This window comes from Tetrahymena thermophila, assembly GCF_000189635.1.
Source record: "Tetrahymena thermophila SB210 genomic scaffold scf_8254446, whole genome shotgun sequence".
Classification (NCBI taxonomy): domain Eukaryota; phylum Ciliophora; class Oligohymenophorea; order Hymenostomatida; family Tetrahymenidae; genus Tetrahymena; species Tetrahymena thermophila.
This window is the reverse complement of record NW_002476226.1, coordinates 185,854-208,414: the sequence shown is the minus strand read 5'-3', so window position 1 is coordinate 208,414 and position 22,561 is coordinate 185,854. Positions and strand designations below refer to the sequence as shown.

The window sequence follows — 22,561 nt, the reverse complement described above, 5'->3', positions numbered from 1 at the left end:
TATGAAGCAAATAAATATTGATTTATAAATAAAGTAAAATTATAATTAATTTTTAATCAATAGTGCTGTTATAAAAAAACTGGAAACAAGCAAGCAAATAATGAAAAATAAGTAAAGAAAGGATATAGTTTTTCATTATTATTTAATTAACTTGAAACTTACTAATTTTATATAATATTAAAATCTCTCTCCATATTCATTATTTCTTTAGATTTGTTTATTTATTTATTAGCTTTTATAAATCTTTATTTTTTATTTAAAATATTTTATTATTTTTTAAAACAGTTGCTTTTTTAAGATCTAAATTATTAGGTTTTTATTAAATTCACTGACATTTTTAAAATTTAAAAAGTGACACGGAGTCTTTACTTGAAAATCTCTATTCCAAAAAGTTATTTTTTTAAATTCTTCAGTCAAAAATTTGCATAAATTTCATAATAAGATATAAAGACAGATATTTATAAACTATTTCTAAGTTACAAACCTTAATTAATTAATTAAGAAGAAGATTATAAAATATATAAAGTAAAGGTAGTAATTTTTAAAATAGCATCATGCAGCCATCTACTTCTGTGACGGAAATTCCTTAAGCTAGTGTCAACAATAAAAATAATAGGGTCTTAAGAAATGTTTCTGTATGATGTGTTTTTTGATGAAAATTAAAATTAACATTTTTAATCATTTAAATGAGTTAGCATATTGATATTAACATTTATAAATAAATTATAAAGGCAAAAGTAAATCGTCATATTGAAGCTATTGAGAAGTATAAAAATTATCAAGCAAATAAATAAAATGATGAAAAACTAAATGATATGATGCATGTAATAATTATAATATAATTCATCAATAATCTGACACAGTTAAAACTATTTTCATATTATATTTTAAGGGGTAAACTCATTAAGAGTATGTTTCTAGGCCTGGAGAGTTTATAGTAGTGGCTACAGGTAAAAAATAAGATAAGAGCAAAATTTTAGATATTCCGCTATTCGCTTTGTTAGATGTAAATGATCATTTGCAAATTCAATATAAAACTGATGAATAATTGTTTTAATAACTTTAATTTAGGGAACTAAAACATTTAGCGAACTCTAGGCCTAATCAGCAAAGAACAATAATGGAAGCGCTAATCATTAGAAATAAATGTCAGCTACTATTAGTCAGTCTAGTAAAAACTTAAGATCACCTTCTGCCAATTTATTTTTTAGTGTAAAAATGTTTGTTTTCAGTTTCGAGAAATTTATTATATTAGACAATAGAAAGAAAAAGTTACTGAATGTAATAAAAAAAGCATATTAATTTTAAAAATAAAGCAAAGACCGTAAACTGGAAAAGCATAAAACTTATTAGGCTAATATGATTCTGCTTAATAGCTAAAAGAGGAAGATAATTTTATATAAATTGATGAAGCTGAAGATTCATTTGATCAAAATGTAAAATACATATAATGTAAGCAAAAATTAATTTTTTGTGTTTATTTTTAGGATAATTAGTAAGAAAAGAGAATGCCAAATAGAGCTAAGTCAAGTGGAAAAATACTGATAGATAAAGAATCAAAACCATAATTAACTAAAGATCTAAGAACCATAGTTAACAAATAATATACTCAACTTTTATCACCTAGTAGCAAAATAATTTAAAATGCAGTTGATTAAAATGTATAAAGAGAGGGAACTCCAGAAAAAAAATTAGTTGAAATGCTTAGTAGAGTTATCAGTGCATAAATTTAGCCATTGAGAACTATGTCAACTACCTAAGTTACACAATTACCTTCAGTAAGACCAGTCACTGCTAAATATATTATGAACTCTTTGAAAGTAGAGAATGCAGAAAGAGTAACTACCTCAAAAAGTAATTAATTTTTTGATTATTTTCTCATTCATTTTAAAAATATGGATATTATAAGGACATTAAAAAATGAATAAAATTAATCTAATTTAAAAAAAATATTAGCAATCCAAGATGCAATAATTAAAGATAAAAAAAACCTAGAAAAAGTAACCAAAAAGAAAAGTAGTTATTAATCTACTATACCTGAGTATAAAAAAAGAGTAAAGCATATTACTGGTTACAATACAGTAAAGTTGGAGCAAGAGGATTATGAAAAAAAATGGAATTATAAGCCATCTGAAGAGAAGAAAATTAGTACGGTACAATAAAGATTAAATTCTGCTATCGATATCAGCAAATAAAGTCCTTACTTAACTGGCAATGAAAATGCAGAAAAAATAATTATGAAAGACATGAATATTCAATAACCAAAAATAGAAGAAGTCGTAGATATTAAGCAAGGAAATTTTCTTCCACTTGAATATTACAATCTAGATGACGATGACCTGAATCCCAAGCAAGCCCTAGAAAAATACAAAGATCAATAAACAGGATAAATTTGGGGCTATTCTAAATTTTTTGATAACCATGGTAACTTTGAATGGAGGGAGTGCAAAATTCTAGGATATAATGTTGAAAAGGATAGATTTGAAATAATTTGGTCTGCCAACGGAAAACATAAATATGTTTCTAGAGTAAATCTTCGTTTTTCTAATGAGAAAGAAGAAGATTTCTAAAGAAAATTATAGGCAGCTGAGTACTACAGAGAAATGAGTGAAATATTTCTAAAATATAATTATATGATTGATTCAATGGTGACAATCACTTCTATTTTACCTTAGGAATGTCTTGAGCGTATTTAGTAATAAATTAATTAATTTTACTTCGAAATGAATATTTATCATTTATTCATACATAATTATTAAAAATAAGGATTCTTTCAGCTAATTTTACTTTTAAATTGTATCCTTTACGTGATCCTATAGCATACTGTTAGCTTGAACCTTCTATTAAGTATAATGCTAAAAGATAACTTATCCCTAAGATTTTAATCACTGGTGGAAAAACATACGATGAGGTTTTTAAGTAAAAAAAATATAATAAACAGTTACTTTAGTAATTAATTGAAGAAATCAAAAAAGAATTTGTTAGGTCAAATCATAAGGTAGAGTTTGATAGTTCTCTTCCTTACCACGAAGAGCGTTAAAAATTGTTCAAAAATATGCTACCTGATTATTTATTTATTCCATTAATTGATACACCACGTATAGAAACTACTAAAAGAGGATGCCTTGACGTTGGTTATGATCTAGAATAAATCATACCCAAAAATCAGTAATTCTAAAGAATGTTACCAGAAGATATTATTGATAGTTCTACAAGAAATTCTTAGAAATAAAGCATATATAATTCTTAAGTTATTTAAAATTAGCCGTACGAAGCAACTAAATATCATTAATAGTATTTTATAAAAAAAGTATTTTTTATTATTAATTTAAATTTCTCAAAAATAATAATTTTTTTTTCAATAGTTTAAAAAAATGAGCTCTACTATACACGTTGCTAATACTGATAGATATAATATTTTATATGAGCTTAATAAAACATTAATGCTATTTGTTTAACAGTTAATGGTAGAAACAAACTTCAAATCTCCATTATATTTAAAAGACTTCGTAAAGATGTTTACCAACAGATACTAAGATATAATAAGAGAACTAAGGTCAAAGATTTATGATACTAACTTTGAAATTATGGATATTGTTGAATTTGAAGCGAATCAAATCAAGTAAAAAGTTGAGGAAGCATAAAGAACAGCAGTTACTGAAGAATAAAAAAAGAAAGTATAAGAGGTTTTTGAGCTATCTGATGATGTTATTCGTTCTTTAAAAAACTTTTAAGATGTGATTAATATGCTTTATGAAAGAGCTGCTCGTTAAATGTATGAAGATTCTCTAACTAGCTACATTTCGCATTTTAAAAATGCAGTTGATGAATTTAAAAAAATCAATAGTAATAATTTATTTTATTAATTCTTTTTAATTAAATTTTACTTTTTTAAAGATATACCTTTGGACTAAGTGCTTACTGGAGCCAACGTAAACTAGTAGTAGTTATTAAATTATATGCAATAAATTAGATTTTACTAATTTGATCCTAACAGACTTAATTGCAGAGTTAAACTTGACAAAGATAACAACAAAGCTGAGCTAACTCCTTCGTTAGATGAGTGGTACTAATAGCTTTCAGTTATAAATTAAAATATATTAATAGAATTAGAGACCGTAATATGTTTGAGAACTTAAAAGATTGGAAGCTCAAGAAAAAACAACAAGCTTAAAATATTTGAGGATGAAAATGATCCTCTTTTAGTTGAAAATAAAATTGCACTTCAGTCATAAATTGATTAATTTTTTGTATTGCTTAAATTATTTGCTGATAAAACCAAAGAATTTGAATTTGTTGTTGAGCTCTCATAATAATCTTTACAAAAAGAAATAGATAAGAAGAAGAATGTTAAAGTAAATTATAAAAATTATAATATTAAAATTAATTAATATTATTTAATTTAAAAAGACTTTTAAAACATATGAAAAATGGATCAAAAAAATCAAGTAAGCAAAAGATGATATTTAAAATTGGCTTTTCTAAGACAAATTGTGGATTGGTAAATATTATTTTAAAATAGTTTAAATATTTTGATAAATCTAAATTATAAAAAGGAATGTTTTAGATTGATGTTTAAGAATTTAAAATACACTGTGATAATCGTATATAGAAAGGAGCTGCTTCAATTTATTCGATGCTTGTTTAGAAAATAAATGTTGAAAATGAAAAAGTTGAATAAGAAATAGTTGCATTAAAAAATAGATTAAAAATTTAGCCTAAAAATATTGAATAACTTCATGAGTTGAGAATATTTTGCAATAAAGATCTTATTGAAGAACTTGGAAAAGTTTAGCAAAAAATATTAGAAATTTTGCAACAGCTTGACCTCCACGAATAAATGCACTTTTAGATTGATTATGAAAATTACCAGAAAGCTCTTAAGATGTATACACTACCTCACTCAGTTAGAAAAAGAAAGGATAAAACATTAAGGAAGTTAGAAGGATGGGAAAAAGAATTTTGGGAAGATTTAGTTTTGGATCAATAAAATATTGCTATTGAAATTAAGAGTATAAGCATCGATTTGGAAATAATGATGAAAGAGAATGATGTTGAAAAAACTGATGAAGTTAGTTACAAATTTGCTGATCTTGGTGACCGCATTAACGCAGTAAATATTATCTATTTTAATGCAAAATAGTAAATCAATTTTTTAAAAAGGCTCTGCAACAAAGTGATATCATTAATAAAAGAGAAACTATTCTAAAACTCAAGCTAACTGATTATTCAGATGTTGAAAAAATATTTAAATAGTTCTAACCTTATAATAGAGTTTGGCAACTAAGTAAAGATTTCTCCTTCAAGGTCTAAAATACCATGCAAGGTCTATTGAACTAAGTAGATAAAGATGAAATTACAAGTTTCATTTTAGATGGATGGAATGAATTGAATAAAATGGAAAAAGGTGTCTTTAAAACTATTGCTGATATTAAACTTACTACTTAAAAGGTAAAGCAAAAGTATGAATCTTTTAAGCCATACTTACCCATCATAAACGACTTAAGAAGCACATCTCTTATGAAGAGACATTGGTAAAAGATCAATGAGCTTATAAGAGATTATAATTAAACATGCTAAGAAGAAGATAAAAAGATTAGAGTTAAGTTTGAAGATGATTCAAATTATTCACTCGAATAGCTTTTATAAAACAATATTTTGCTTATTAAGGATGAGATAAGAGACATATCTGAAATTGCTTCCAAAGAAAAAGGTTTCGAAAAGATTTTATACAAGATGAAACAAGAATGGAAGCCCATCAAATTGGAATTTGCTCCTTTCAAAGACTCTGGTACAGTTATCCTTAAAGGAGTTGAACCAATTATGGATAAGCTTGACGAAGATATAGCCAAAATTCTAAGTATTGCATCATCTCCTTATATCAAATTTTTAGAAAACGATGTAATTAATATTTATTTTTAAATAAATTAAAATGATTAAACTTTTTATGATTGATTCACTCAGGTTTTGAACTGGAGAAATACTCTGTTTAGATTATAAGAGACTATTGAAGCTTGGTGCAAGGTTTAAAAGATGTGGACTTATCTTTAACCTATATTCTATTCAGAAGATATTATTGCTGCTATGCAAAAAGAAGGTATGAAGTATTCATATGTTGACAAGAATTGGAGAGCAATAATGCAAACTTCTCAAATATAACCTAGTAAATATTTTTACTTATTAAAAAAATATTCTAAGTTATTAATAATATTTAAATAGCTGTCATGGATGCATGCTTCACAAGCAGGCTAAAAGAAACATTTTTAAATATGATTGATCAATTAGAGTAAGTAATAAAAGGACTAAATGAATTTTTAAATAAAAAGAGAGCAGCTTTCCCTCGTTTTTATTTCTTATCAAATGATGAGCTTCTTTCTATACTTGCTTAAACAAGAGAGCCTCGTGCTGTCTAGCGCCATATGCCTAAGTGCTTCGAAGGTATTGAAAATTTAACTTTCTAAGATAATGCTATGATTACTCACATGAATTCACTGGAAGGAGAAACCATTAGATTCAATAAAGACATAAATCCTTTAGACTAAGATTAAAATCCTAGAGGAGTTGAAGAATGGCTTTTTGAAATAGAAAAAAGTATGAAAACAACATTGTAAGAGATGTTTATTCAAACTCTTCAAGATTTTGCTTAAAAACCTCGTAAACGCTGGTTATTTGACTGGCCTTCACAATTGATAGTAACAGCAGATTAAGCTTTATGGACTTAAAGTGTAACTGAAGCTATTATGTAAATGCCTGTTGATGCAAACTCCTTAAATACCTACTATAATAAATTAAATGGACTTTTATTAGAAATTGTCGAATTAGTAAGAGGTGATATTTCAAAAATACATAGAATAACTCTCGGAGTTTTAGTTGTTATAGAAGTACATGCTAAAGATGTAGTTAAGCAAATGATAGATTAGGCCGTAAAAGATCCTAATGAATTTGAATGGCTTGCACAAATGAGATACTATTTAGAGAAAGGTATTGATTGATTGATTGATTGATTGATTAAATTAAAATTTTATATAAAATTTAAATTTATAAATTTAAAAAGACAACCTTGAGGTAAAAATGGTAAATACGACTAGAAAATATGGTTATGAGTATCTTGGTAATTAAGGAAGATTAGTTATAACTCCTTTAACAGACAGGTGTTACAGAACACTTATGTCTGCTTTATAATAAAATCTTGGTGGAGCTCCAGAAGGTCCTGCAGGTACAGGTAAGACAGAAACTACTAAGGATTTAGCTAAAGCTATAGCAAAGCATTGTGTTGTATTTAACTGTTCAGATGCTCTTGATTACACTGCCATGGGTAAATTCTTCAAAGGACTTTGCAGTTGTGGATCTTGGGCTTGTTTTGATGAGTTTAATCGTATAGAACTTGAAGTACTATCAGTCATTGCCTAATAAATATTGACTATATAAACAGCTATTTTTAAATAAAGCACCTCAAAATATGCTTAAACATCATTTTAATTCGAGTAATTTGCAAATTTTTTTAATGATTTATATAAAACGTACATTTATTATAAAATAGAGGAGTTATGATTCCATTGGATATAAGTTGCGCTGTCTTTATTACTATGAACCCAGGTTATTAAGGACGTAGTGAACTCCCAGATAATCTTAAAGCCTTATTTAGACCAGTAGCTATGATGATTCCAAATTATGCTATGATCACTGAAATATCTCTCTATTCATATGGTTTTGTAAATGCCAGAGATTTATCTATAAAAATTACTTCCTCTTTGAAGCTTGCAAGTGAATAACTATCTACTTAAAGTCACTATGATTTTGGTATGAGAGCTGTTAAAGCTATTATTCTTGCTGCAGGAGCTTTGAAAAGATCATTCCCTGAAAAAGATGAAAGTTTGTTGATCTTGAGAGCTATTAGTGATTGTAACTTACCTAAGTTCACATCTAAAGATGTTCCACTTTTTAATGCAATTATTTCAGATCTTTTCCCTGATGTAAAACCAGATGAAGCAGATTATGGTGAACTCGATGAAGCTATCAAAGAAATAGTTAAGGAAAAACATCTCCTTCTTAAGGATGTAAATTCATCATATATTTTTAATAGAATATGCTTTAATAATATTTATTAAATTTAAAATTAATTATTAGAGATTCCATAGAAAAATAATAGAGTTATATGAAACTATTTAAGTTAGACATGGTTTGATGGTTGTAGGTAGTACTAACTCAGGAAAAAGCACGTAATAATACTATTTTCATTTTTTCATTTTAAAAATTATTATATCTGTTAATTATAAAATAGAATTCTAAATACTCTTGCATCTTCATTAGAAAGGAAAAGCTTGAAAATTTCATATTAGAAATGGAAAGAAGAAAATGAATCAGAAGGTAGAGTAAGCTTAGATTAAATAGATGAAGAAAAAGAAGAGTAAGCTGATGAAGTTAATACTTCAATTGCTAATGCAAACTCTCCTAAAAATGTTTTAAATACATCAGCTTCCCATCAATCTCAGAATAGAAATTCATAATTCCATCGCTAATCTTTCACACAATAAGGAAGAAATTCAATAATTTTAGAAAGAAAAGATTCAAGAAGACATTCTTTACTGCAAACTTAAGTCACTATTCCAAGCAGTCCTTTTATTTAAATGAAAGATAAATTAGAGCATCAAAAAGTTAGAATACATCCTATAAATCCTAAATCTGTTACAAGCAGACTGCTTTATGGTGATGTTGAAGAGGCTTCAGGAGAATGGCACAATGGTATTACAGCTATCATCTTTAGAGAATGCCAAGAGGAAAAGAATTAAAATCTTTAATGGGTTTTATTTGATGGACCTGTCGATGCATTATGGATTGAAAATATGAACACTGTGTAATTAAAAAATTTATTTTTATTTTATAAATTAAGTTTTTTTATAATTAAAAGCTTGGATGATAATAAAAAGCTTTGTTTATCAAATGGTGAAACTATCAAATTAACAGAATAAATGAGTATTATTTTTGAGGTAGAAGATTTGCTTGAAGCTTCACCTGCTACAGTCTCCAGATGTGGTATGGTCTATTTGGAATCAAAAGATTTAGGCTGGGAACCTCTGTTTGACCCATGGTTCTGTAACCTTTCTGATTTCTTAAAAACATATGAGCATTTAGATATATTCTAAGGGTTGATGAAGTTAATTCTTAAACCTATATTGGAATTTGTTTTATATTCAGGATAATGTAAGCTAGTAATGAGTTGCAGTGATTAGTGGCTTGCTACTAATTGTCTTAAACTTTTCGAAAGCTATTTGTATAAAAATAAAACAAAGTAACAAATATTGTAAGATTTAGAGCTAGAAAAAGAAAGAGAGGAAGCTAGAATAGCAGCTGCTAAACTTGAAGGAAAGGACATTTCTAATGATTTGAAAAAGAAAAAGAATGTAAAATTACAAAATTTTGAAAGGCTGTTTTTTTTAATTTTTTTTTTTAGATTTAGTTAAATGATAAGGATAGGGCAGAAATATTGGGTTCATTTATTATGGCTGTTGTATGGAGCTGTGGTTGTGTAGTAGAAAATTAAAATGACAGAGATAAATTTAGCAAAAAGATGTTTGAATTAATAGGAAAAGTGAAAGAATCTGCAGATTTGAAGTCTATTTCTAGCAGTGGTTTCCCTCCTTAAGAAAATAATATTTTTGAAATTAGCTATGATTATGAAAAAAAGAATTGGAATATGTGGAAGGGAAACGTCGAATACAGAATTCCTAGAGAAACTGAATTTCATGATATATTTATCCCTACTTCAGATAGTATAAGACACCATTACATTTTAAATGTATTGACTATTCATTCTTTCCCTACTCTTTTCCTTGGTAAGACAGGTAAATAAATAAATAAATAATTTTGAAAAAACTTTTTAATTTATGCCAAATATTTTGTTTGATAAACAGGAACTGGTAAAACGTCTATCATGAAAAAATTCCTCTTGAATGATTTAGGTGATAATTACATTACAACAATAACAGCATTCAGTGCTAATACTAATTGTAATTAAGTCTAAGATATCCTTGAAAGTAAATTAGAGAAATAGAAAAGAAGAAAAGGTGTTTATGGACCTCTCATTGGAAGAACAAATATTATTTTTATTGATGATTTAAATATGCCAAATAAGGAAAGATATGGTGCTTAACCTCCTTTAGAATTAGTAAGATAGTGGTTCGGATTTGGAGGATGGTATGATAGAAAAACACTAGAATTTAATAAAATTGTATATTTATTTTCATTTGAAAAATAATCATTTTATTTAAAATTTTTATTTTATCTTACAGGTTGACATACACTTTACTGCTGCTATGGGTGTAGGAAGACCAGCTTTGTCATAGAGATTGCTCAGAAATTTCAATCTAGTTTATTTAAATGAGATGGAAGAAATTACTCTCAGCTATATGGTTGAGAAAATACTTGATTGGGGTTTTGAAAGCTATATTGATAAAGTTAAATTTATGATTAAAAACTTTAAAAATACTATCATTTAAGTTCATAAGCAAATATCTTCAACATTTTTGCCATTACCTAAAAAATCTCATTACATTTTTAATTTGAGAGACTTAATGAAAGTAGTTTAGGGTTTGCTCAGTGTGCCCTCTACCCAATATGAGGCTACATTTGATAATAAAATAAAACTTCTACGTTTATGGGCTCACGAAAGTTATTGCGTTTATAGTGATAGATTAGTAGATGATGTTGATAAGGGAATATTCCAAAAAATGTTGGATACTGTAGCAGTTGAAAACTTTTCTGTTAAGTAAAATAATTTTCAAGTTTTATTATAGCTTATTTTTGAATTTTTTCATTAAAAGCATCTAAGATATCTTGTATCCAGAAGTTATTTTGTCATAACCAGTAATAGAATTTGATGAGGCTGGTAATCCTAAAGAGTTAGGTCCTGAAAGGAGAAGCTTCCCAGTTTTTTGTAATTTCTTAGATAATAATATTTATCACGAAGTAGAGCAAAAGGAAAAAGTTAGAAAAGCTGCACTTAATTACATAGATGATTATAATGAGTAAATGAAGAAAAAAATAAATATTATCTTATTCGATGATGCCATAGGAATGCTCTGTAAAATAAGCAGAATTATTTCTAATCCTTTTAGTCATGGTTTATTGATTGGATTAGGAGGAGCTGGAAGTCATACATTAACTCGTCTTGCAACTTACATCCAAGCATATAACATATACGAAGTTGAAGTAGATAAGGACTTTGGCAAGGATAATTGGTTAGAATTTATTAGAGATATGCTTAAAGAAATAGTTATAAAGGATCATAATGGTGTGTTCTTAATTTCAGATTCACAAATTATAGATGAAAGATTCTTAGAAGATATAAATAACTTATTAAACATTGGTGAAATTCCTAATTTGTATCCTCCAGAAGACAAAGTAATTGCTTTGAAATATTTATTTGATTAAAATCAATCTTTATTTAAAATAGGAAAATTTATTAAGCGAATTAAAAGATGCTACCGAAAAAAATAAATTAAGTTTGAATACACTCCAACTGTGGGAATATTTTGTCAATAAATGCAAACAAAATCTTCACATTGTACTTTGCCTTTCACCAATTGGTGAAAAATTGAGATAAAGACTAAGAAATTTCCCTTCTCTTGTTTCTTGTACTTCGCCAATTTGGGTTTAACCATGGTCCAGAAGTGCTCTTTAAGAAGTGGCTATGAATACAATTTTGAAAGATGCTGAAGAATTGCACTTAGAATCTAAAACAACTGAAAGTATATCAGAAATATGTCTTTCATTCCATCAATCAGTTACAAAAATGTCTCAAATATATCTTTAAGAGACTGGTAAACACTATTATGTTACTCCTATCTCTTATATGAAGCTTTTGAGTAATTTCAAGAATGTCTATTAAAAAAAAGTAAAGAAAATTAAATTAATTAATATTGATTGTAAGTTGTTTAAATTTTTAATAGCTTGATGAACTTATTTAGCAGAGAGAAATTTACACAAATGGTGTTCAAAAACTAAATGAGTGCTCTTTAGAAGTTAATAATATGAAGGCTTAACTTGAAAAAATTTAACCTATATTAGAGAAGCAGACACAAGAAACTGAAGAAATTATGAAATAGGTATATTTTGCTCAATCTTATTCATTGATTAAATTAATTATTTATGAATAAAAAAATAGGTTGAATAAGAAACAATAGAAGCAGATAAATAAAGAGAAATTGTGCAACTTGATGAAATACAAACTGCTGAAAAGGCTGATATAGCTAAAAATATTAAAGATTAGTGTAATTAAAAGTTATCAGGTGCTGAACCTATGTTATTAGAAGCTATTGCAGCTCTTAAAACTCTCAAGACTAACGATTTTATTGAAATGAAATCTTTCTAGAAACCACCTGTTTTAATTAAAATGACTATGGATGCTGTATGTATACTAACCAACTAAAAAGGTAAAAAGAGCTAAGACAAACCTGGAGAAATAGATTATTGGGATGATGCCAGAAAACTTTTATCTATTCCAAATGATTTCTTGAAAAGATTAGAAAAGTTTGATAAAGATAATATTCCTGACTAGATTATTGCAAAATTAGAAGTTTTCTTAAAAAAGAACCCAAATTTCAAACCTAATTTAATTGCTAAAGCTTCCTAAGCAGCTGAAGGTCTTTGTAAATGGGTAAGAGCTATTTTCGAATATCACTTTGTCTACAAATCGATTCTTCCTCTCAGATAGAACTTAGCAGAAGCTTAGAAAAAATTAGATGTATAAAAAAATAAAAGTTGTTGTTGAATATTAATTTATTTTTGTTACTTTTTAAAATAAAGGAAGCCAATAGTGAATTACAAAAGAAGAGAGAAATTTTGACTGCTGTTGAAGCAAAATGTTAAGCTTTGAAGGATAAGTTTAATGCTGCAAATATGTAGAAGCAAAAACTTATTGCAGAGAAAAACGATTGTGAACTAAAGCTAAAGCGTGCTTTACATCTAACAGAAGGCTTGGCAGGAGAAAAAATTCGTTGGTCAGAAAGCTCTGTGTAATTAGGAGAGTAAATAGAGAATTTATTAGGAGATATTTTATTAGCTGTAGGCAGCATCAGTTATTTAGGTGCTTTCACTGGAGCTTATAGAAAAAGAATTATTTTTGAAAAGTGGATTCCTGCAGTACGTGAATAAAATATTGTTTGCAGTTCGAATTTCTCACTTGTTGAAAGGATGGGAGACCCTCTAGTGATTTAAGATTGGATTATACATGGATTACCTCTTGATGATGTATCTAAGGAAAATGCTATCACTATGTACAACACTGAGAAGTAATATTATCAAGATTATTTAAATGAAAAATTAAATTTTTTTTCTTAATTTATTAAAATTCTAGCTGGCCACTTATAATTGATCCTTAAAGCTAAGCAACAAGATTTATAAAAAGAATTGAAACCAAAACCGATGAAAAGAATTTCGTTTCTCTCAAACCTGGAAAATACATGGAAAAAACTATCGAATAAGTAAATTAAAATACCAAGGAATTAAAATAAAAAAATTTTTTTTTTTGTTTGTAGGCAATCATTCATGGAAAAGCTTTAATGGTATTGGGTGTTGGTGAGACTTTAGATCCTATTTTTGATTCTCTTTTAATAAAAAGTAATATTACAGTATAGGCAGGTAAAAAAATCATTTAAATTGGTGCTTAGCCTATAGAATATAACCCTAATTTCCGTCTTTATTTGATATGCACTCTACCTAATCCTCATTATACACCTGAAACACTAACTAAGGTAACTTTACTCAATTTCACTATCACTCCTGAAGCTATGAGTGATTAAATGCTCTCTATATTAGCACGCGAAGAAGATCCTAATCTAGAAGAAGAAAAGATCCGTTTAATGGAAGAGTCAGCAGAAAATAAAGTGAAATCTGCAGAAATAGAAAAGAATATTTTGAAAATATTAAAAGAAACTCCAGGTAATAAAATGTTAGAGTCTGAAGAACTTATTGAACAACTTAAAATTTCTAAAAAGACTTCAGAGGAAATCTAACAAAGAGTACTTGAATCTAAAAGTACTGAACAACGTATTGTTACAATGAGGTAGTAATATTCAATAGTTGCTTCTATGGCATCTGCTATTTACTTCTCTATATTGCAACTTAGCAATTTAGATCCTATGTATCAATTTTCACTTGAATTCTTTGTAAGAGTGTATAAAAAATCTATTAAACTTGCTGAAAAGGTAAATTTTTTATAAATAAAACTAATTTTTTGGAAAAATATTGTTGAAGTTTCTTATGAATTTTTTTTAATTTAGCTTTTTAAAAAATTTTAAAATAAATTTTTTTTTAACTTAAAAGCCAACACCTAAAAAAATTGAAGTTAGAGTAAAGAACCTAATTGACAGTCTTAAAAAATGTATTTATTTTGAAATGCAAAGATCTATTTTTGTCAAGCACAAACTTCTCTTTTCTTTGATGCTAACATTAACATGTAATTAAGTATATAATCCTTACGATGCAGATGAAATGAAATTACTACTGAGTGGATTATCTAGCAAGATTATCCATATATCTCAATATCCTAACCCAAAACCTGAGTACTTTTCTGAAAAGATGTGGGAATCAATACTTCATTTGAATAATGTTAAAAATCACTCTAATGTTGCTACAGAGATTATGCATAATGTTGATAGCTACATCAATTACATAGATAACATGGGTACCATTAATATTTCAGATGCTCCACAATATGTTAGATAGCTTTCTAACTTCTCTCGCTTAGTGCTAACTAGAGTATTAAGGCCAGACTTATTTGTTGAATAAATTAGAACTTTTATTTCTTTAGAAATGGGTTCTCATTATGTCAGCAATTTGATAATAACTTTAAATGACTGTTTTGTTGAATCTGCTGCCCATATTCCTTTAATTTTTATTCTTTCACCAGGTATTTATTAATATTTAAGCTTTAAAATATAATTCATCTTAAATCAAATAGGTGATGATCCTTAAGAAGATTTAAAAAAATTCGCATAAGAAAAAACAAAATATATAACCTTTGTCTCTCTTGGTAAAGGTTAAGGAGACTTTGCAGAAACAAATATCAGAGAGGCTATGCATGCAGGATAGTGGTGCTTACTTTAAAATTGCCATTTAGCAGTTAGTTGGCTCCCACGTTTGGAAGAAATTGTTGAAGAAATATCATTAAATTCAAATAAAAAAGGTAAAATTTTTAATTAAGAGATCATTTTATTAAGGAGATTAATTTTTTTTAGATAAAGATAGAACTTTGAGTCCAGATTTTAGACTATGGCTAACCTCCATGTCTTCAGATTAATTCCCTAGAAATTTATTGTAGGAAGGTATAAAAATGACTAAAGATCCACCAAAGGGAGTTAAAGCTAATGTGTAATAGTTATACTCAAATTAAAACTCAACAAAAGAAGAAGTAAAATATTTCTCAGAATGTGAAAAGATGGATGAATGGCGTAAATTATTTATGAGTTTAACATTCTTCCATTCAATCATAAGAGAAAGAAGAAGATACGGTCCTATTGGTTGGAATATTTACTATGATTTTAATGCATCTGATTTCCGTATTTCAATGAGGCAGCTAAAATCCATGCTAAATGATTATGAAGATATACCCTTTAAGGCCTTAATATATTTGACAGGCGAATGCTATTATGGAGGTAAAGTAACTGATGATTGGGATAGAAGAGTACTAAGCTCAATGCTTAACGATTTCTACAATCAATCTGTTCTCGATGAAGACTACAGATTTAGTTCTGTAGAGTCATATTATATCCCATTATAAATGTCAGAAATAGAAACTTTAGACAACGCAATAGAGTTTATTAATAATTTACCAGATATAAATGATCCTGAGCTTTTTGGATTGCATCAAAATGCTGCTATAACTTCTGCTAAATTCGAAGGAACTTTCATTCTAAATAGTCTTATTTCTGTTTAATCATCTGCTAGCAAGGCATAAGGTGATGATATCAACAAGCAAATCCTAGAAAGGTACTTAAAAATATTTATATCGTTTAATGTTTAATTTTTTTTCTATTAAAGAGCTAACGAGCTACTTGACACACTTCCAACTAACTTTAACATTAACCTAGTTAGTGAAAAATTTAAAATAAATTATCTTGAATCAATGAACACAGTACTAATTCAAGAAGTCCTACGTTATAATAATCTTTTAAATATTATTCGTGAAAGCTTAAAAGACTTAATACTAGCACTTTAAGGTTTTAAAGTAATGACAAATGTATTAGATAATGTATCAGAGAGTTTACTAAACAACCTTATCCCTTAGAGTTGGGCCTAAAAAAGTTATCCCTCATTAAAGCCTTTAATGAGCTATCATAAAGACTTAATAAAGAGAGTCGAAATGTTCTAAGATTGGATAAGAAATGGAACACCTAAAATATTCTGGCTGAGTGGATTCTTCTTCACATAAAGTTTCTTCACTGGTATTAGACAAAACTATGCTCGTTAAAAAACTATACCTATAGATATAATTGATTTTGATTTTGAAATTATTGATACCAAAGAAGGATCATAAGTTGTTCCTGATAGAGGTGTATATTGCTAAGGATTATATTTGGAAGGTAATTTCTTATTAAATATCAGCTTTTATAATTAAACTATTTGTACAATTATCATAGGTGCCAGATGGAATTATGAAAAACATCATTTAGATGAGTAAGAACCCAAAATTATATACTATGACATGCCTATTGTAAGATATTTTCAAAATTACATTTTTAAAGATTATTTTTTAATATTTTTAATAAAATATAGATTTGGTTTATTCCTACAGTAGAAAAGAAACCAGAATCAATGCATTTTATGAATTTCAAATGTCCCTTATACAAAACTTCAGAAAGAAAAGGAACATTATCCACAACAGGCCACTCTACTAACTTTGTAATATTTAACTTTTAAAATAAATTTTTTATTAAATTAAATAATATAATTTAGGTTATTGCTATTGATATGCCGACTCTTAAATAAGAATCTCATTGGGTAAAGAGAGGTGTTGCACTTCTTTCTTAGCTTAATGATTGAAAAAAAAATAAAAACCAATTTTGGATAAATAAATTTTTGAATTGTAATATTTAGTAATAAATTAAAAAATTAAATAAATAATAAAAATTAATTAACTAAATAAATAAATAGAATCTAATAAATACAATTTATGTTTATTTATTTAATTTGTCATTTTCAATAAATTATATAAAAATATCAATTATTTTTTATTTATTAAAATTAATAAATACAATCAATCAAGGTTGTTAAAAATACCTAATGACTAAACTGTAAAAAATAATAGAATATTGAATATATTTCCTTTAATTTTCATAAAAATCTAATCTTTCTATTCCTATTTGTAAAACATACAAAAAAAAAGATTATAATATTTTAAACATAATTTTTCTCAGCTAATTGAATGAATAGATACAATTTAAAAATCAAATAATTAATAAAATCATATCTAAACAAATTATTTTTATTCATTTAATTTTTTTTTGAATAATTAGATAAAAAAACAAAATATCAAAATTAAAATAAAATTAAAAAAATAAAAAAATAAATATGATAATAAATTTAAAAACTCTTATCTGTATAGCTAGAAATCAAAAATTAATTTGCACAAACATTTTTAACTATCTGTAATAAAAATAAAATAATTTATCTAACAAAATATATTTATTACTCTAATTTATCTTTCTTTTTTAAATAAATTATTCTATCTATTTATAAAAATTAATAATACAAATATATTGATAAAAGTTTTAAACAAAATTTTAACTTTAAATTGTTTATACTTTGGATTTTATTGTAATTTGTTAATGTATTTATTATTTCTGATACTCAAATATAACTAAATAATAAATGTAGTCAGAATATTCAGTTAAAAAATAACTCTTCATTATCAATGTAGCTTATAAAATTATTGTTATTAATTTAATCAATTAATTTACGATGTACTTTTTCTTAATGCTCTCTTTGAGCTTATTAATAATTTTGTATGGATTATCCATAATTTGGTACTGAATAGAACGATAATTGCTTTTAAAATTAAGACCCAATTACCTGGTTTTAAATTGAGCTAAGCTAGTTAGGAAAGTCAAAATTTTAGCTACTTAATGACCCTTACTTAAAAATTATTTCATTTTTGCTATTTAGCTTTATGCTTTTATTAAAACTCTCAATAATACTTTTAGCATTACTATCTGGGAAATATGCTGCAAAATTAAATACTTTTTCGCTTAAATCATCTCTAGATAAAAAGTAAGGAATTTCATCTTTTTCCTTTGAAGATTTATGAGAAATGGATGATAGAGTTACTGGCTAGTGGAAATGAGATCTGCTATATCTTGATCCTCCTTGGTTTGTTAAAGAGTCAGCTTTTTAGATACTAACTGATTTTCCTTTACTTGCTCTATGCTTAGGGCTATTCTTTTCTTCTTTAGGATTAGTTTTTGACTTAAGCAGAATTTTATTATTAATTGATGAAGAAGAAAAGACTATTTCATTATTCATGTTCGAATTCAGTCCTGATTCTATGTCTTCTTCTACACTTGCTACCTACAAATTTATTTATTTATTCAATTTAAAAAAATCATAATTCGTTTTCAATAATTTACCAATGATCCATTTTTAACATTTTATTTTGAACTTGTTCTTCTATCAGGTGTCATAGGTAAATTAGATACATGTATTTAAGAAGGAGGTCTTTTACTAAGATTATTTTAAAGGTTATTTTCTTTTTCTTACTCTGAGAATTCTAAAGAAAGTAGGATACTATCATAGTATATCTTTTTATCAAACTCTTCTTCATCAAATTACAAATCTGAACTATAATCTTCAGATAGAATACCCTGGATAAGTGTATCTTCTAAGATACCACTAACTAAATCATTATAATTTGACAAATTAAACAACTTAAAAAATATATAAATAAAAAATATGTTTAAAATCGCAAATTAATATACTAATTAATTACAAAAATAAGTGTATTTTCTTATGTTAAAATAATTTTTTACCTGCTCTCTGAATTTTTTTTAAACAAGTGACTGCTTTTATGCTGTTTTTTTTCTTTCTTTCAAAAGACTATCTCACTTGATCTTTAGAATCTAAGTAATATGCTTTGACATAAGATACTAAATCCATTCTATAATGAGCAAAAGGACAAACAGATGCTAGATGTGTATGCTAATCGCAAATATAGCATTTTAAATTTATGAAGGAATAGTTTTGATTGTTCATAATTTAATCTCTCATCATGCAAAAAGCTTAGTAATCAAGTATATGATGCTATATCAAATTTATCAAAGTCTTTCTTTATATTTTAATTACTGTTAAATAGCCAATAGACTTTACACTAGCTTTCCTAGGTTATCCTGTTAGGAAACTTATCTCTCCAAAATAATCTAGCTTTTCTATTATTTAAAAGATGAAAAATTTTTTTGAGTATATAAAAATATGAGAGAGATTTTATATAAATTACTTAAAGTTTTAAAAGTATGGAAAGCTTTTGAGTCTAATTTCTGTTGATAGAAGACTTTTGCTTCGCCTTCAATAATAAAGTATAGAGAGCTATCATCTATTTAACCTTCCGTTATGATTTATTCATCTGGTAGATAGGTTATTTCTTCAATTTAAGAATATATTTTATTCTTCAATGATGTTTAAAATTATGAGAGAAATGGGATTTAATCAAAAAGTAGTTCTTCGAAGTACTCCTCAATTTAATTTTTGAAAGAGCGTGGAAGAATTTTCAGAGCTTCTGTATGCGAGTTAAAATTACTATATTTATTAGGATTATCAGGCAAATTAGATATATAAAGGATACTTTGATCAAGTATGCTGTCTTCAAGATTAATTTTTTTTGAGTATTCAATAAGATCTATCTATGTTTGTCTTTTTTTTCTATTAAACTCACAGATAGTCTTTGATAATGTGAAGAAAGACTAAAACATGTGTATATAAAATACTCCTATAAATATATGTTGTAAAGAGATCAAAAAAGTTTATTCAAAATGCTTATCATCGGATTCAAGAGTTGTATAGATACTGAAGGTGTTCTCAATTACCTTGTTCAAAAAAAACAAAAATTATTGATTATAATCATCATTTGGGATATTTGCAGTAATTAATATTTGAAATTCTTGCATGTTAGCAACCTAAAAGTAATAGCTTGCCAATGCGCACCAGAGATTTGTAAACGTTAAGATGAGGAGAGTTGCCGTTGTTAATATACGAAACATCTCGTATTAATAGTAATATTATCTTTTGAAAAAATGGGAATGAAGAGCAGAAAGACTGCTTAATATTCTTAAAAGCTTGAATAGCATAAGACTTCTAATGATGTTTAGTAATGCAGAATTTATCGAAAAATCAACAATCGACCATATAATTTCAAGTAAAACGACTAAAAAGCATAATAAATCAAATAATAAGATTAAATACTAAGAGTGTTAAGTAAAATTTTTTTTTGAGATTTCGCTTGAACTATAAATTATTTTCATAGCTTATGAATCATATTGGGCAAAAACAAATGTGAAAAAAACTTCAAGTTGACCAAAAATGAGACAAGTAATATCAATATAAGTTGAACTCATAGCATTTCCTTCAAGGGTTTTAAATATTTTTAGCAAGAAATATTAAATTATTAAAATATTACACAGAAGACTCACGATTTAAAAAATAAAGTTAACTAACCCTAATGCTGAAATAGCTTTTTTTTTTTTTAAATAATCAACAAGACAAAAATAATTTAAGCTAATTATCATTATTGAAACTCTAAAAATATTTTACAAAACATTTTTACCCTTTTAAACTGTCTTTTCTTTAAGAGATGAAAGATCGTTAATCATCTCCTTTGATTAAGCATATATTTCATCAAACTCTATATTCTAATTTTACTTTTATTCTGTATTTATTTGAGAGTGATTTATTACCGAAAATTAACCATTATTTAATTTATTGCTTTATATCGTGTTTTTGTTATTAATCATACTTGAAACTATTCTTTGTTGTATTTCTTACTACTGCTGAATCATCAACTTTTTACTCTAAATCGAGTTTAATTTTTTAATCTATGAAACAGCTTACTCTTTTTACTATTAAATTTGTAGAATTTAAGCCATTTTTTATACATTTAGTGTGCTATTTGTGTTAGAAACAGGCTTTAAATTACTGAGACTTGTATTTAAAACATTATTGTTTGGTAAATCTCTAGCACTTATCATGTTATTTACAAAGCTACTTTCTTATTTAAAATTTATTCCATTTGTAGTTATGTTGTTTGTTTGCAGATTGCTTAAGTTTTACAAGTTAATTATTTAATTATTATTATTATTTTAGCTAACTGCCATTCCATTAGAATTTATATTGTTAATACTGCTGTTATTACTATTGAGAAGGATGCTTTCTCTTTTTTATTATTTTTTTTCATTAAATGATTGCTAACTTTATTGAAAATTGGCTTTTCCTTAATTAACGCTTGCTAATTAAGACTAAATAAATTCACTACTTTAAGAATTAGATTCATTTTTAGGATTGTTGGAATTTAGAAAATTCAAATTCTAATTACTTAGAATAGAAAGCACTTCGCTTGGTTATTTACGAATTGAATTACGTTTTTAAGTAATTTAGCCTTACCCATTAAAAAAGCTATTTTCTTATCCAGATCCTCTTTTATTCTTTATCTTTGTGGTACTGAATACTGCAGAATCAATAACAGGAATATATTCTTCGCTTTGATTCTTTTTCATTTAATTGCTCAATTAATTGTGTTCCTTTATATTTATTTTTTATAAGTGATCACTTACATGATCTTTATTACAGCCATTAAAAAAATACAATGATTATTTTATTAAAGAAAATTACTTCTGCATTAAAGAATTTTTACTGAAGATTGTAAATATTAAGAGATTGCAGCTACTAAATGTTACTTTAGTTATCTGAGTGGATCGCATCACCGTTACTTAGAGAACTGAGATCTTACTGAATGCCTTAGCTATTAAAGACTTCTTCATTACCTTTAGACTTACGGAGATGCATTTGACTGCCTTAGAAAGATTTATCTTCCATATTTAAATTTCTCTATGAGTATTTTTTTAACAAAAAAAATAATATAATGAAATATTTACAAACAGCTTTTATTTAACTATTATAGTTAGTATTAATCGATATTTTTTAATTAATTATGCTTTTTACTTTAATCAATTAAGATAACAAAAAACCAATCAATTAATCAAATCAATCAGGCGATATGTCCAATATATGAATTATATTATTTTTTTAGTTTATACAATTTATGTAAGTAAATAAAAAGTCTTTCCACTTAATTAATTTTTGATATGAAAGTTAATTAAAAATTTACACAAATATATAAGATATAGATTATGCTAGTGAGGAATAATAAGGTCATTTTGTCTTAATTTTTGTTTTATTGAATTTAATTTGTTGAGATTATTAATTATTTAGCTCTGAGCCTTTTCTGAATTCATTGTTATTTCTTATAGAATTTGTTAAAATTAAATTTTTATCAGTTGATGCTTTATAGATACTAATAATT

At 26.2% G+C, this 22,561-nt stretch overlaps 2 protein-coding genes across 2 annotated transcripts; one reads left to right on the top strand and one right to left on the bottom strand. All coding sequences in view use genetic code 6, as the record gives it.

Moving 5' to 3' along the window:
* Window positions 1-554: 554 nt before the first annotated feature.
* On the top strand, window positions 555-17,040 carry TTHERM_00492830 (dynein heavy chain 7, axonemal protein; the record flags this gene model as incomplete). The annotated part of the gene is made up of 37 exons (XM_001023175.3): window positions 555-635; window positions 732-824; window positions 893-1,006; window positions 1,072-1,212; window positions 1,317-1,436; window positions 1,488-1,854; window positions 1,957-2,695; window positions 2,767-3,310; window positions 3,366-3,846; window positions 3,898-4,355; window positions 4,411-4,501; window positions 4,557-5,113; window positions 5,164-5,901; window positions 5,965-6,163; window positions 6,220-6,981; window positions 7,055-7,484; window positions 7,541-8,057; window positions 8,128-8,219; window positions 8,282-8,854; window positions 8,909-9,401; window positions 9,452-9,842; window positions 9,912-10,228; window positions 10,290-10,765; window positions 10,821-11,400; window positions 11,453-11,893; window positions 11,949-12,104; window positions 12,164-12,742; window positions 12,805-13,289; window positions 13,355-13,481; window positions 13,536-14,204; window positions 14,323-14,908; window positions 14,960-15,184; window positions 15,237-15,987; window positions 16,039-16,580; window positions 16,638-16,711; window positions 16,774-16,899; window positions 16,954-17,040. The coding sequence occupies 37 exons, from the start codon at window positions 555-557 to the stop codon at window positions 17,038-17,040; spliced, it is 14,202 nt and encodes a 4,733-aa protein (XP_001023175.2).
* An 843-nt stretch (window positions 17,041-17,883) lies between these two features.
* On the bottom strand, window positions 17,884-22,074 carry TTHERM_00492820 (cyclic nucleotide-binding domain protein; the record flags this gene model as incomplete). Its single annotated transcript, XM_001023174.2, has 5 exons — window positions 17,884-18,564; window positions 18,624-18,889; window positions 19,023-19,418; window positions 19,487-21,779; window positions 21,871-22,074. 5 exons carry the CDS (start codon window positions 22,072-22,074, stop codon window positions 17,884-17,886), a joined length of 3,840 nt encoding a protein of 1,279 aa, XP_001023174.2.
* Window positions 22,075-22,561: the final 487 nt, after the last annotated feature.